This window comes from Phocoena phocoena, chromosome 18 (assembly GCF_963924675.1).
Source record: "Phocoena phocoena chromosome 18, mPhoPho1.1, whole genome shotgun sequence".
Lineage (NCBI taxonomy): Eukaryota > Metazoa > Chordata > Mammalia > Artiodactyla > Phocoenidae > Phocoena > Phocoena phocoena.
Genome location: NC_089236.1, coordinates 66348460 through 66363868, shown reverse-complemented (window position 1 = coordinate 66363868; position 15409 = coordinate 66348460). Strand labels below are relative to the sequence as shown.

Sequence of the window (15409 nt, the reverse complement as noted above, 5' to 3'; positions counted from 1 at the left end):
TATTGGAAAGGGTCTGACTCATAGATTTACACAGACAACCAATTATCCAAAGCTTGAGACTGTATATTTCACACTAGACTGCCTCAGTTCAAAGTCGTGGTTTTGTCACTCGCCGCGGCAAGTCACTTCAACCCTCTGCTTTCATTTCATCCCCTGCCAGCTCAGGTTGCTACAGCACTTACCTCAGGGGGCAGTTATGAGGATGGAGTGAGTGAGGGCACACGCAGACTGAGATAACTATCGCCCTTACGGGCATGAGGTAAAGGGGCTGGCCCTAGAAATAAAACGGCGTCTGGTCGGAGGTCACTGGAGCAACTTAACACGTCTTGAAAAATGCTGTCTCTCCATTACCGGTTAGTTCCACGCACACGACCTGAGCGACACACTGGAACTTGGTCCGTTATTTCTGAGCGGGGCAGGTACAATGCAGCTCCAGGCCTTCCTCTGTTGGCCCCAAAGTCGGCCATGACGGGCGTCTCCAGCTCTGCTCTTGCAGATGCCCCACCCCAGGATCTGCTCTCTGTACTGGAGAAGCCGGAGCAGTTATTTAAAGCAGACGTGCCAGGCGATGGGCAATAGCATTTGGCCCCGTTAGCCCTTGCTGGAGCAGCCGTGGAGAAGTACGGGGGTGACAGACAGGGGTCAGAAACCAGAACTCGGCTCTACGCAGCCAGTACATGCTCGTTCAACCCAAACATCTGAGGAATAGTCTCAGATTGCCCCCATACTGTTTACAAGACACGACTCCTTATACACCTTCTGTTTAATATATGAAGAAAAAGAAACATAAAAAAATGGAGACAAAGACTGCAAGGTCTGAATGATTAAGAAGGCTACGTTACGAATACTGGAATCTTTGGTGCTAAATACATATACATATTTTACGATGTATAAAATATATACAAATCCTGTAAATAGCCCGTTTATTTTTTTATAGAAAGCCACAACAGAATATGATTAGTATGTAACTATGTAAGAACATTTACATACGATAATCAACAAGTTCTTCAAATTTGTATTTTAAAAATAGTTTGAGTGTTAATTGTAGGAGGGCCTTGATGGCAGCATTCTGTGAACAGTTCACGTTCAAAACAAGCTCAAGACACGGCTAGAGGGCAGTGCTCTTTTTAGACGTAAGCGTTTTTATCAAACTGTTTTGAAGGGTTTGTGGTTTTAAAATCTTCTCCACCGTGATACTTTGTCCGAGAAGACATGATAGATGTGGCCCCATTGTATGTGTATCCCATTCTGCAAGGCAAAACACAGTTTGGTAGATTGTCTTTTACACGTAGGTCAAACAAAAATGGGAAGAAACCATTTTGCCCCTACTTCCATCATAGCTAAGTTTGTCTCCCTGATTACTTTTATCTTTCTTCCCTTCTCTCTCTCCCCAAGAAATATTTCAATGTCATTTCTGAACAGCTGGTGTGACCAAGAGAATCTGCAGAAGAAACTCATGGCTTCTTAATTTGTTCAGTTACTCTCCTTCAAAACTTATTTAAGGACTTCCCTGGTGGCGCTAGTGGTTAAGAATCCACCTGCCAATGCAGGGGACACGGGTTCAAGCCCTGGTCTGGGAAGATCCCACATGCCACGGAGCAACTGAGCCCGTGCGCCATAGCTACTGAACCTGCGCTCTAGAGCCTGCGAGCCACAACTACTGAGCCCATGTGCCACAACTACTGAAGCCCACACACCTACAGCCCGTGCTCCACAATAAGAGAAGCCACCGCTAAGAGAAGCCTGTGCACCGCAACGAAGAGTAGCCCCCGCTCGCCGCAACTAGAGAAAGCCCATGCACAGCAACGAAAATCCAACGCAGCCAAATAATAAATAAATTTATAAAAAAAAGAAAAATACTTATTTAAAACTCATCTTCCTGGAAACTAGGAGACTGTGGTGACCTTAATCAGCAATTTCTGCCTATGTGAAAATTCTGATGAGGCCAAAGTGAAGAATATACCCCCAGAGTTAGACCCAGATTTCTACTTACATCAATAGCTTTGGAATGTAAGAATGTCAAGCTCTGGGTTTTTTTTAATGAACTATAATTATATTTATTCTATTCAATATAATATTTACTATATTAAATGTCATATTTAGTATATATTCCTAACCTTTCCCAATTCTGGGGGTTTTGTTTTTTTTGTTGTTGTTGTTGTTTTGCGGTACGCGGGCCTCTCACTTTTGTGGCCTCTCCCGTTGCGGAGCACAGGCAGGCTCCGGACGCGCAGGCTCAGCGGCCATGGCTCACGGGCCCAGCCGCTCCGCGGCACGTGGGATCTTCCCGGACCGGGGCACGAACCCGTGTCACCTGCATCGGCAGGTGGACTCTCAACCACTGCGCCACCAGGGAAGCCCCAATTCTGGGTTTTTGAAGTTTCTAAGAATCATATGAACTATCTATAATTTGTCCCACGTGTAACAATTTAGAATAGTACTGTACTTTTTAACAGGTCATTTTTGTCTCTTTTTCATACCTGGGTGCTTTGTTGTTGTCAGATATTGAAAAGCAAAATATGACACCACCAATTATGCAGAGTGAGGCTCCTGCCCATCCAATAAACAGAGCAGCTCCTAATTCATACCTGTGAAGAAGTATCACACAAGTATAAAAGCTTACTTATTTGGGGAGTAAACAACGTTTAACACTACTAGCCAACACTTATTAAATGCTCATAATACATTTTTGCTATTGGAGCTTGTACAGGAAGTAATAACATCTGTATAATGATTTAAACTTTTCGCAAAGCGTTTTTATAGCCATCACTTGACTATATCTTCCCAACATCCCAAAAGGAAGATGAAAGCATCGCTGCGGGCAAAGCAGGAGCAGTCAACTCAAGCTGGGGCCTCCTGGCCAATCAGCATCTTTCCTCTGGGCTCTGCCTGAAGCTCACAAAGGTTTCCATCTCTTTATTCTGTCAAGCAGGCTAAACCATTAAGGCAGACTCCAGTTAGAAAAGGGAAAGTTGCCTTTGCTTTCATTTTAGTTCAACTCAGTGTTTATCAAGCACCCGCTGTGTGCAGTCATGTGCAAGGTACTGAAGGGTGGCAGAACATGCCACCCCAAATGTGCCACTTTGGCAACAAGGATTATTTTGAGCTGAAAGCAACTGAGAAGAAACAGGTACGGGGAAAGCTCTCTGCCTTCCCCCCATTTGCCTAAAAGCAGGACATAAATTTGTAAAGCTGTTCCCTATCCCCTCTCTGCCAGGAAGGAGAGAAGTTAATTCCCAGAGACACTGTACAGGTTGCTCAGCCCACAAATGGCACCAGAGCAATCTATGTAACAAACTTCACTAACTCATCTTCCATTAGTTCCCTCATCACGTGCCTTCCCATGATTTGTGCCTCTAGAAGCTCAAAGTCTTTTTCCTTTGTCTTGCCACTTCTCTACAAACGTATTGTTCTTTTGTTAAGATGCTATATAAGCTCAAGTTCTAGCCACCCCTTTGAGTTACGCATCACTGGGTACTCCCATGTGTATGTGTGACCCACATGTTAATGAACTCTGGTTTTCTCTTATTAATCTACCCTTTTTTTCAGTCTAATTTACAGGGTCCCAGCAGAGAATCTAGGAGAGTAGAGGAGAAAATAGTTTTTCTTCTTCTACAGTGTCAGTGAAAGGTCAGTGATAGGTACAGCCTCATCTCGCTTATCACTACAATCTAGTGAGAGATGAATAAAAAATAACTATAATTTAGTGACAGATTGCTGTGAAGCATCTCCTAGACGGCAGGCCATAGTACTCTGCTCACGACTAGAACAGATGGAAAGATAAGACAGCCCCTGACTTGGAAAGGTCACCATACAAATGTACAAATATGGCTACTGAGAACAAGAAAGGAAATCACAGCTGAGTGCTGGAGGAAACCCTTTTAGGGGAGGAATATATATACGTTTCAGAGAAACAAATAAGGAATGAGGAAAGTATACCAAATCTAGGGCTGTAGTGTTCTCATGTCTGCCTATCCTTTTCCTGAAGAATAGGGATTTTTTTACTTTTTTTCTTTTTTTTAAATAAAGAAGTGATCCTCAAACTCTTTGAGCCCACAGACCGCCATCACAAGGCAAAAACTGATGGACAACATTCCCTACCTAATGGTGCTTTTCAGTGTCAAATGAAGTCAGAGTGGGAAGGGTCTGTTTGGATCATACAGAATCCACAGAGGGGCTGAGAACGGAAAGGAAGAGGTGAGAGTGAGAGGGGAAAGTCAGGGCCAAGGTCAGCTTGTCCCCCTGAACCAAGTGCAGGGCCAGGGCCAGGCTTAGGTGGCCAGCAGCTGGCGTGAGTGACCTGTGCCTGTCCTGAGCTTTGCCTCATCCTTTTCTACATGCTGTGGTGCTAGGTCTGAACTCCCATCTGGGCAGGCGCAGGCAGCAGTGGTGGTGTGACAGTGTGGCCCTGGCCCCCAGCCAGCAGGAGCAGGAAGCAACATTTACACAAGATGAGGGCCGTGTGGTCCACATGCCCATTTCCAGATCCGGCTTCTGAGGTACTTCACAGCCTCCATTTGCAACTGGGAATGGGTGACGTACACAGTACACGCTGCCTTGTGATCCCTTCTTTTCTCACTCTTGTGTTGCCTTCCCTGGGAAATCAAATTGAGAGCTAAAGGAAGGAACAGCTGTAAGCACCTCACCCTGCCCTGGAGAACTGATTAAGCTCTGGGAACCGAGAAACTTCTTCAACTGTTCCAATCAGATACAGTAGCAGAAACAGAAGGTTGACGTAAGTGGGGAAAAACCCCTTCGGTCTGCACAAAAACCAGCTCAAAGAGGACTGAAGAGTGAAGGAAGGGCACAGGTGAAAGCAAAAGAGCTGGCCAGATCAAGTGTTAAACTGGTAGTTTTATAAAAGATACCTTCATTAAATATCATGTTACACATCTAAAAAGGATATCCTGGATGTCCACAACCAGCCCTCCTTGTATGATGTTTGGATGAGATTACACAAATAAAACGAGCAGAGGGGCTGCCAAGGTGTAGGTGCCTGTCACCGGACCTCTTTAAACATCTGCAATTCCCACAGCAAGCTGGCATCAAGTCCGTCTGCTGTCATCCTTTTACTGCAGAGACAACTAAAGGATGAGCGTAGTGAAAATTTCTACTTGGAGGACATGAATATAGGATTACAATTGAATGATACTTTCTATTTTTCTTTATTTTTCCCCCTAGAGCTTAGGCTGTTTTCTCTCCTGAAACTATGCATTAGTATTTAACTCTCAGTATAAATACTCCTGGAAGAAACAGTCTGAGACTTTTTCCGAAATATTTAGCTTTCTAAAATGGGATGCCAGTGCCAGGCATCATGGTTAAAAGTAAGTCTCTAATTATTAATAATAGTCCATTACGGGTTAGGGTTGTAGAAATCAAACCACAGCTCGGCACTATCAATTCATTTAAAAAGAGCAGGGACTTCCCTGGTGGTCCAGTGGTTGAGAATCCAGGCTCCCAATGCAGGGGGCCCGGGTTTGATCCCTGGTGAGGGAACTAGATCCCGCATGCCACAACAAAGGTCCTGCACACGGCAACAAAGGTCCTGCACACGGCAACAAAGACCCGGAGCAGCCAAATAAATAAATAAATATTAAAAAAATAAAAAGAGCAGGGGCTTCCCTGGTGGCACAGTGGTTGGAAGTCCGCCTGCCGATGCAGGGGACGCGGGTTCGTGCCCCGGTCCGGGAGGATCCCACATGCCGCGGAGCGGCTGGGCCCGTGAACCATGGCCCCTGAGCCTGAGCGTCCGGAGCCCGTGCTACGCAGCGGGAGAGGCCACAGCAGTGAGAGGCCCGCGTACCGCAAAATAAATAAATAAATAAATAAAATTTAAAAGTAAAAAAAATAAAAAGAACATACAAATGTGTAGAAATCAGAGAATAAATTACCCAAGCAGTTCAAATGTTGGAAACTCTGTCTTTATATTCATTTAAGCATCTTGAAACTTTCTGAGGGGACTTAAGAGTCACGAGATTGGCTTGTATCAAAAACTGGTTCACTTATTCCTGTTTTTAAATATATTTTTAGATTTTCTTGAGGTCACTAAATATAGACTCTATTCCAAGGAGAATATCATTTCCTTTTGAACTTCTTATGAATTCTGTCAGAGACAAACATCTAGTAAACAGAACCATTTCAGAGCTGAAGTCTTTAAGAGATTCCACGTCTATACCAATAATTTTTAACAATTTGGATGTGAGGGCTTTTGTGACTTGGTTCTTTCTCTTACAGAGACTTTTTCTTCTTCATTCTGTTGAAAGACACGTATAGCAGACTTATTCAACAGTGACTTGAATTCACACCCATCAGTGTACGTGATCTGGCAAAAATGGCCTTGTATTATTGAAAGACAGGATTGAAGGTAACATCCACTCGTTTGTTCTGGGCAACGTCTCCTTTAACATTTATCAGGAAACTCTTGTCTCTGCCTGGAAATCTTTCTTCATTTTTGGTAACAGGAAGAAGCAGACTTCAACACCTCAGATGATTAGCCAAATTTCATATCTGCTGCAGGTCTGTCTTTTGTTAACAATATCCTCCTGGCCCTAGACCAGCTTTCCCACTACGAGAGCGGCCTCTTTATCGAGCTGTTAAAATCACCAAAGTTTCTTCATTATTCTGAAAGGCTATCAATTTGCTTAGCATCAGACAGATCCAGGACCGTCAGGCTAGGGACATAACTTCGTTTTACAGATCAGAACACTGCTTTTGGAATATCTCTCAGACATTCTGCTCAATGGATAGGACTCATCAAAGCTGCCTTATTACCTTAATTCATGTATATAATTGAATGTGAATCTAGTAAACAGTAGGGAAAATTTTCTCTTCTATACACAGAAAGTAAAACACAGACTGATCACTTATTATTTTCCCAAAAAAGAACCATAAAGATCTAAGGCATTAAAATGTACCCTGAATTACTAGATGAAGTTAATTCTTATTCACCTGGCTGTACCTGGGGCTCCCAGCTACTGGTCACATCTTCATTTCCTGTTGAGAGAGCCTGAGCTAGAACCACACCTGGCCTAGATTCTGATGAATTTCATACTTCGCCTCCTATTTCAGCCTTGTAACCTGCACAGTAATCCTGAGTGAACGGATTGAGGGACACCTCTTATTTTCAGCTACTCCCTCTGTCTCTCTTGCACCCAATCCCCTGTTGTGACTTGATTTGCCATCCACGGGGAGCTGGTGTAGCCTATCCTGGTCACCAGCACAGAAATGACAGGCCAGGCATTGTGCGAACCATGTGTTTCAGGATGGATGAGAGAACACAGCTATGGTCTCAAGGATCTTACAGTCTATCTAGTGGGGATGGTCAGACATTAAGCAAATAATTATAGTAAGCTGTGATGAAACTTAACAAGAGAAGCAGAAGAGCATGTTTTTGTAAAGTAAACATTACCTGTTCTCCCAAATCTGTATAGATGTGATTCAAGTAACAGTCCACCACCACAATAGCTACTATTACTATCAGCTCACTGTACTAGGATTTTGTTTTGTGTGCTAAGTTGTTTTGGCATGTGTTATCATATTTGATCTTCATTACAATCCTGAGAGAGAGGTCTTCCTACGGTCATTCTACAAATGAAAAAACTGAAGCTGAGGGAGATCAAATTACTTTCCTCCCCATACCTCAGCTAAGCAAATAGTAGAACCAGGATTTAAAACCCATAACTATGATCCCAGTCCCCGAGCTCTCAACCAACACTCTTTCTCCCTTTTGTGTACACCTTAGCTAAGTAAAAGATGGGATCAATGTGAAAAAACACCATCAGTACAATGCGTTTTCAGTTGTCATTTCAGAAAGATGTGTTTTCGCTCTCTCTGGCTCATTGCATTCTCAGTGGCTCTAGGGTATGGAATTTTTTCAGAATTCCCTCAGGCTGTCTTTTCACCCAGCACAAAAAGAGGTGAGCGTAATAATTAAAATCAGGGCTTGTTGGACTTGAAAAAAGAAAATGCAGCTCCTCCAAACACAAAACAAAAACTGTTTCACAAATGAAAAAATCCTCATCCTTTTAAGATCCCCAGAGAAAAGTCAGCTTGCTGAAGGTCACAGAGCTAGGTGCCAAGTCTTTTGACATCAAGGATAGTCTTTTTTCAAACATACTGTCCTACTCCTCATTTTAATCAAGGGTGGTAGCAGCCAAAACATTCCAGTTACTTTAAAACAATATGTTAAAAAAAAAAGTTTAAAGTTTAGGAAGCACACCCATATATTATCAATGTTAACATTTTAAAATTGAATTCCATTGGTATACCAATCTTTTAAAGATTACTAGCAAAAAGAAACTTTCCTCAACTCATAGGCTTATATAATCCAAGGTCTATGTAACTGCACGGATGGATTTTACGTAAACAAGCATTCTACAGGCATTATCTACAAACATACATTTCCCCCAAATACTCCACATCCTTTTGGGGTCCCAGGCACCGGAAGCAGGCTGTTTAGTGCCCACCGACCCGTGTATCTCCCCAGGCTGCTGCAGTCTCTCCTCTCCTTATGCAATTCACACCAGTTAACAGTTTGCTCAACGGTCTGGAAGAGGCCACAAGATTTCCTACCCAAAGCTTCCTACAGGACGATGAAATACCGGCAGGTGCTTCGCAAATGGTGGCTAGAGTAGAATGGGATAATTTAAATAATAAGCACCTACTTGCACATGGAACCTTCACAGAGAATTCTCAAATTTAGGAAACGCAAAATAAAGACTGATTTGTGTGTGTGTGAATTCTACATTGCTTTTCAATGTTCGTAACACGCACGCATTTTCTTCTCTGGTTTAGAGTTTATAACAGACATGCGTGCTTTACCTTTCCGCGTGTTATGAGTTATCATTAGGGTAGTTCAGAATTCTATAGACTGTATGTTAAGAGCAGGTAATCACCTACCACGTGCCACTGTCGGGGGTGCTGTCTATATGTCACTTTCTTTAATCCCCCTAACATTGAGAAGCAGCAGGTGCTATCCCCATTACCCAGAGGAAGCAAGTGCATCTTCCCTAAGATCACAGAGGGGCCGGGGCCAGGGCCAGGAGCTGAGCAGAGAGTGAACTCAAAAACCCGCCTCTTAACCCCTCTGCCTCCTTCCCTCTCTAACCGTGTGCAAAGTGCACAGTGAGTGCCCTTATAGGAGTTCTGATTCTTGCCGATTACTCATGGAAATTTTATAAACCATCCACAGTATAACTTAATATAATATTAGTCAAAGTACATTATAATGTAAAAGGACCACCTCCTGTTCCCAAAATTACACAGTTCAATTCAAAAACAAATCTGTTACTGAGCAACGTCCATGCCATTGATCTCCATTCGTGTGGATAACTGGGGGTTTACTGGGCCTTGATTTTAAGTGGGAAACGATGTGTTGAGTCACAACACAAAGTAGGCACAGTAACATGTTCTCTCGTAAACTTTGAAGTCTGAATAAACTGACACTGCAGGGGGGGGCGGGGGCTGTGCTCCAAGATGGGAAATTCCTAAAGCAACCAGGGCTGTCCTGTGACACCTGGGGCCATGACCAGCAAGAGTCTGTGGGTGTGAAGGTGGGTTTGCACAACTGTTTATGTTGAAGGAAGAAAATACAGATGGATTTGCAGCAAAAAAGCGTGGGTCAATTAAAAGCATACCCTAGGGCTTCCCTGGTGGCGCAGTGGTTGAGAGTCCGCCTGCAGATGCAGGGGACACGGGTTCATGCCCCGGTCCGGGAAGATCCCACATGCCGCGGAGCGGGTGGGAGCCATGGCCGCTGAGCCTGCGCGTCCGGAGCCTGTGCTCCGCAACGGGAGAGGCCACAACAGTGAGAGGCCCGCGTACCGAAAAAAAAAAAAAAAAAGCATACCCTACATGAAATCCTCAGCAGACTGCCTGAAAACAGTTTAGAATCGAACCTGGAGTTGGGAAGATGAACATAGGATGAGTTCTCATGAGAAGGGTCTCAGAAGTGTCTATCCATTTGACAGTTTCAAATTGCTGCGTATCTCTAACTCAAAGCTGTGATGGAGATGATCAGAAATAAAGAGAAGGAATTACACAAGCCTTGTTTCTTTTAAATGGGTTCATGCTAGGTCCCTTAACTGCCTTCCTCTTGAGAGTCAAGTGTCTTACAACAATTATCCTTTCCACTAGGCCTCCAAAATTTCAATATACGTTTCTCTGTGGCCACCCTTAACACAGCATATAAGATAATGACCTGCTACATTAATATCCTCTGCTTAAGGGTCAGTACCATTAAAATTCATTTACTAGCATTTACTGAGTGCTTACTATATGCTAGCACATTCTAAATAGCTGAAATGTACTATCTTGTTTCATCCTCACAATAACCTCATAGTTATTGAGGACAAAGGACACAGGACACAGAAAGGAAAGTAATTTCTTCAAGGTTACACTACTAATAAATGGCAGAGCTGGGGTTCCCTCCCAGGCAGTCCTGATCCAAAGTCCTCATTTCTTTTTTTTTTTTTTTTTTGCGGTACGTGGGCCTCTCACTGTTGTGGCCTCTCCCGCTGCGGAGCACAGGCTCCAGACGCGCAGGCTCAGCGGCCATGGCTCACGGGCCCAGCCGCTCCGCGGCATGTGGGATCTTCCCGGACCGGGGCACGAACCTGTGTCCCCTGCATTGGCAGGCAGACTCTCAACCACTGCGCCACCAGGGAAGCCCCAAGGTCCTCATTTTTAACCAGTGTGTAGGCTGCCTTCCTTGCCCATTCCTTTAACCAAATCTCCCCAAGCGTACAGTCTTTCCACTCTAGGAGAGGTGCAGACAGACAGTTGTACACCACTGCTGACTGACCATACCTGCTGGAAATGTCACGGAGCAGGGACTAGCTACAAGAGATGCCTAAATCAGCAAGACGTGGTCTTCACTTCGAGATGCTCCTGATCTGGTTTGGAAGATGGACCGATAAGCAAGTGTCACCGCCCAGTAGGATTATAATCGGAGCACAAAGGGCAAAGGGAGCACGGAGGTGGGCACGTTACGCAGAATGCAAGTCCTGCAGGATATGCAGTGGTTAGCTGGGATGTGAACAAAGGGAGGGAATGGGGTGGTGGTGCTAAAAGCTGAGTTACCAGAAAGGCTGGCAAACTGGAAGGAGTTGTGACTTCATATACTGGTCAGTGAAAACAAAACACAGTTGCCAAACACTTGATTTCCAAGTATATTTTTAAGTCCTGCCAGCGTTAACCAAAGCATCAGAGCAATTCTGATGATCTGAAGTGGCCAGTGCTACCACAGAACAAAGTGAAATCACAGAGTAACACCTTCTTAATATTTAACAGTCAAATTCTGTTTTGTTCCTAACACTTGGCACTTCTATGGAATCCCTTATCTGAGAATCTATGAGCCTTTTACCAAAAATAATTCATTCTCCAAATAACCTCATGATTGCGATAAGCTTAAGTACACAGACATCTATAATTCATTAAATTATAATAAGGACAGAAGAGAGAAGTTAAATATCTAGGCAAGGTCACCTAGTGAGATCGATATTCCTTTCAGCTTCACCCAGGAAAATGTGTGTAACCTAGAAACGTCCTTCTTGAATTGTCTCTTGTGCATTGAACTTGACAGATAACAAGAATGAGGGAATCTATTGGGAAGTAGACAGCTGTTTACTTCTCTAACTACTAAGTAACCACAATGATGAAAAGATTTTACCAAAGTAAAACTTAGATTCTAAAGTAGAAACTAACTGAATGAAGAGTGCTCGAGATAAATAACTCCATGGTTTTAAAAGCTCTCAAAAAGGCTGGAGTATGATAAGACCCAAATATGAATATCTGAGCCAAAACATTCATGATAAATCTCATTGACTAAAAGCGAATAAATCTAAGATCACGATTTCCTGTTTCCTCAGTTAAGGAAATTGGTTCAGTGCCCCAACTTTGCATGACTTGAAAAGAAGTTTCTTTGTGCAGAACAACTCTTTAAGCCAATCAACTCTTCGGAACAGTCTATTTCAGAAAAAACAAAGCAAGACACTCAGAAGTTAGTGGTTTGGACAACAAAGCCATGGGGGGGATATGTGATTATATTTCAACACAATGATAACGGTGAATCACGCTAAGGAGTGCTGGTGACCATAAGCTTGCAAGAGGATAGATTTTTTTATGTAGTAGGTTTTGCTTTAATAAAAAGGAGGAAGTTGGTTTGAAACAGCCCAAAGGGAAGAGTTGAGAAATAGTTTTAAAGGCTTTGCAGGAGCCCATCCTGGAGCCATAAAACATAATCACAACTTGAATGGACACAAGGAAGTAAAACAAAAGGAAAAAATGGAGAAATGGCAGAAACAACCACAGTCAGGTGAAGCTCTTTAAAGATTGCAGTTCTGTCAAATGATTGTAGGCAGGAAGAAACATCTCCCCATATGAGCTGTGGGAAAGGAAGGGTTTCAGAAATAATTAGCCACTGAACACAAAGCCTACTACTGTTTGCAGCGCTACTGCCACAATCTTTATGCCAACGATACACCAGAAGCCACTCATTCTGTTCCCTCGTCAATAAAGCACCTACAGAGTTCCCTGCACATAGTAGGAATGTGGTGGGAGCTCTGTGGATGAGCTTAGTTGTGTGTTTGTAACTTAGGCAACCAAGGTGAGTCTTATATAGGGATGTCCTCGAAATCCACAGAGAAGATTCAATTTACATGTTAGAGAATCCTTAAGAAAAACAGCAACAAAACTAGGTTCTGAGGCCTGAACTGTTTTGCAGTGCATTTTGGGACAAGTATCTGCTCACCAGAAACTTAAACTAGAGCCTGTGGCAAGCAGGTGTGCCTCATCGCCCTTCCTAAGGGCCAAACACACGCATGCGTATGCCACAGCCAGGCCATCTAGGACCGAAGGGAGCCACGCTGCTGGAGAAAGATGAATGCATGATAAGGGTGCGAAGAGGAGCTGCCTCCTAGCTCCATCCTCTCTGAGGCTTCCTCAGTCTGCTGAGATAACAGAAGGCTTTTCTGCTAATCCTGAAAGGACTAGTTCTACAGATCAGGATTTCACATACCGGGCACCATGCTAGGCAAGTAAGAGATGAAATAGATGTTTTCTGACCTCAAGGAACTTACCCTCATGCAGATCCATGAAGACACCAAAGAAATAGTCAGAACCCCCTAGAGCGGTGCCCTTATCCCAACTCTTCCAGGGCTGGCCCTGCCTTTGGTAGTGATTCTCCAACATATTCCTCTGTGTGTTCACGCACAAACTACATCAGAGGCACCACTTACTAAGTTCTAGCAAATGCCAGCTAGGAAGCCCTATCCCCTAGAATATGCCAAAATCAAAATCTCACTTTAAAAATTATGATATTTTGTAAGACCTACGGAGGGACTTCCCTGGTGGTACAGTGGGTAAGACTCCATGCTGCCAATGTAGGGAACATGGGTTCAACCTTGGTCAGGGAACTAGATCCCACATGCTGCAACTAAGAGTTCGCATGCCACAACTAAGGAGCCCTGGAGCCACAACTAAGGAGGCTGCCTGCCATAACTAAGACCCGGTGCAACCAAATAAATATTTTAAAAAACCCGAAAACCTATGGAATCAGTCTACTTTGTGTTGATACCCAATTTGCCGCTTATTAATCCTCCTAATTTCCATCTCCTTCTCCTCCACTAGAGGTGTTGATAAAAGGAAAACACATGACAGCAAGTTAGTCAACTGGTTGGTTTTTATAGAAGTTGTATTTAAATAAAGTTTGTGAATTCCTGTAGGTGTCACATGTCATCTTCATGCCTCTTTTCTACCATTGTGGGTAATTAGCATCTGATCATATTTAACAATTCTCAACAGGCGTTGATAATTCCTTGTACATAAGTCATGGTCTTTCTTTGTGCCAGGTACTGCTGGGATAGAAATGTGAGTGAGCTCTGATCTCAAGGAGCTAAACATGTTCTCAATATGCAGGTTTTCTTTTTTTTTTTTTTTTAATAAAGTCTGTATTTTTTGGTGTGAAGGACCTGTGATCTACCAATTTGTAAGCCATGGTGTTTTTCATAATCCCTCACTCTTGTGTTTTTAATGACCTAAGGTAAATTGGCAAATTGTAGGTGTTATATTTTTAAGTCATTGCAGAAAAGAGCTAATAAAGACATCCATAAAGATAAGGTACATCTTAACTACTACACACAATTAAAAAGCAACCTGAATAATAGCTAACACAATACAGTTATTAATACAAGGCTTTTGCTCTTTTCTAATCAGTTCTAAGGGTACATATACACACTCTCTTAACTCTCACAGCAACTCTATGATTATCCTGATTTTCCAGATGAGAAAACAGAGAGAGGGTAGGCATAGACAGAAAGAGGGATGCTGGGAAGCTCACAGTGGGAATGGAATAGTTCAAAGTAGCACCAAGAATGCAGAAAAGAGGAAAACCTCTCACAGTCCATAATTACTGAACTGAGTTTAACGAAAATCTGAAAGAATAAGAAATTCCAGTGGTACTAAACTGAGTGAGTTGACTGAGCATATAGCAAGCACAGAACACAAAGGAAAGGTTTAAGTTACCATGCATACAGATACAGATACTAGCCTCGGCCTTGTGAGAAAAGATGAAAATGATTTTTAAGAGTCTGACAAAGACATCATTAATGATTGTCAGGAAGACAGAACAGTGATGTACGAAAGGTAATCCAGAAAAGTCGGCAATGTCTTTAATAAAATAAACTGTGAGAAATGATTTTGTGGTATATTTATGATATCAAACCCTGAAATAAAAATATCATTTAAGTATAATATTTAAATGAAAACTGATATTTCATTTAAATATCATTAAAATGGTTCTAATCTTCAGGAGAACAGTCTTAGTTTTCACCTCAATGTTTGGTGCCATGCACATCGGTGCAAATCTCATTATCAAAAATCAGGAGAAAGTTTACAAATCAGAACACATTTTCTAACATAGGTAGGGGAGTGAACATCATACTGGGGTCTGAAGCAGTCATTTTGGTTTTCCATTTAATAAAATTTCACAATAAACACTACTGCACAAAAGAAACTTCTTTGATGAAAAATATATGTGGCATACTGTCACAAAAATTACAAAATAGTAGAATATTATATATCATGCATTTTAGAGTTAAGTGTGCTAGAGTTTGGTTGCCTGGTTTGAATCATAGTTCAATCAGCCTATTAGCTTAGTCCAAGTTCCCTCGCACATATTCCTTGAATTCTTTCCCCAATTTTAAAAAAGGGGGTACAGAGAGAACCTACTTCATAAGGATGTTATAAGACTAAAATAATAAAATAATATTTGCAATGCTCTGCTTGGTACATGGTAGGGGCTCAACATGTGTTAGCTATTATTTTCATTATACATACATTTACTGTTTATGCATAAACTAAAGACAGTACTAGAAAAATCATTTCCTAAAGATTCCTAAATCCACCAGAAAAA

At 42.5% G+C, this 15409-nt stretch overlaps 1 protein-coding gene across 3 annotated transcripts in view; it reads right to left on the bottom strand.

The window, feature by feature from the left end:
* Positions 1 to 909: 909 nt before the first annotated feature.
* Positions 910 to 15409, bottom strand: part of CLDN10 (claudin 10) — a 101434-nt gene continuing 86934 nt past the window's right edge. For 2 of the 3 annotated variants that reach the window (XM_065895995.1, XM_065895994.1), the window contains exons 4-5: positions 2481 to 2588; positions 910 to 1248 (exon numbers count right to left, since the gene is read on the bottom strand). In XM_065895995.1, coding sequence (XP_065752067.1) covers positions 1128 to 1248; positions 2481 to 2588 — 229 coding nt within the window. In that variant the 3' untranslated portion in view covers positions 910 to 1127. The remainder of the gene's footprint in view (positions 1249 to 2480; positions 2589 to 15409) is intronic. The other variant, XM_065895996.1, reaches the window with a different exon arrangement.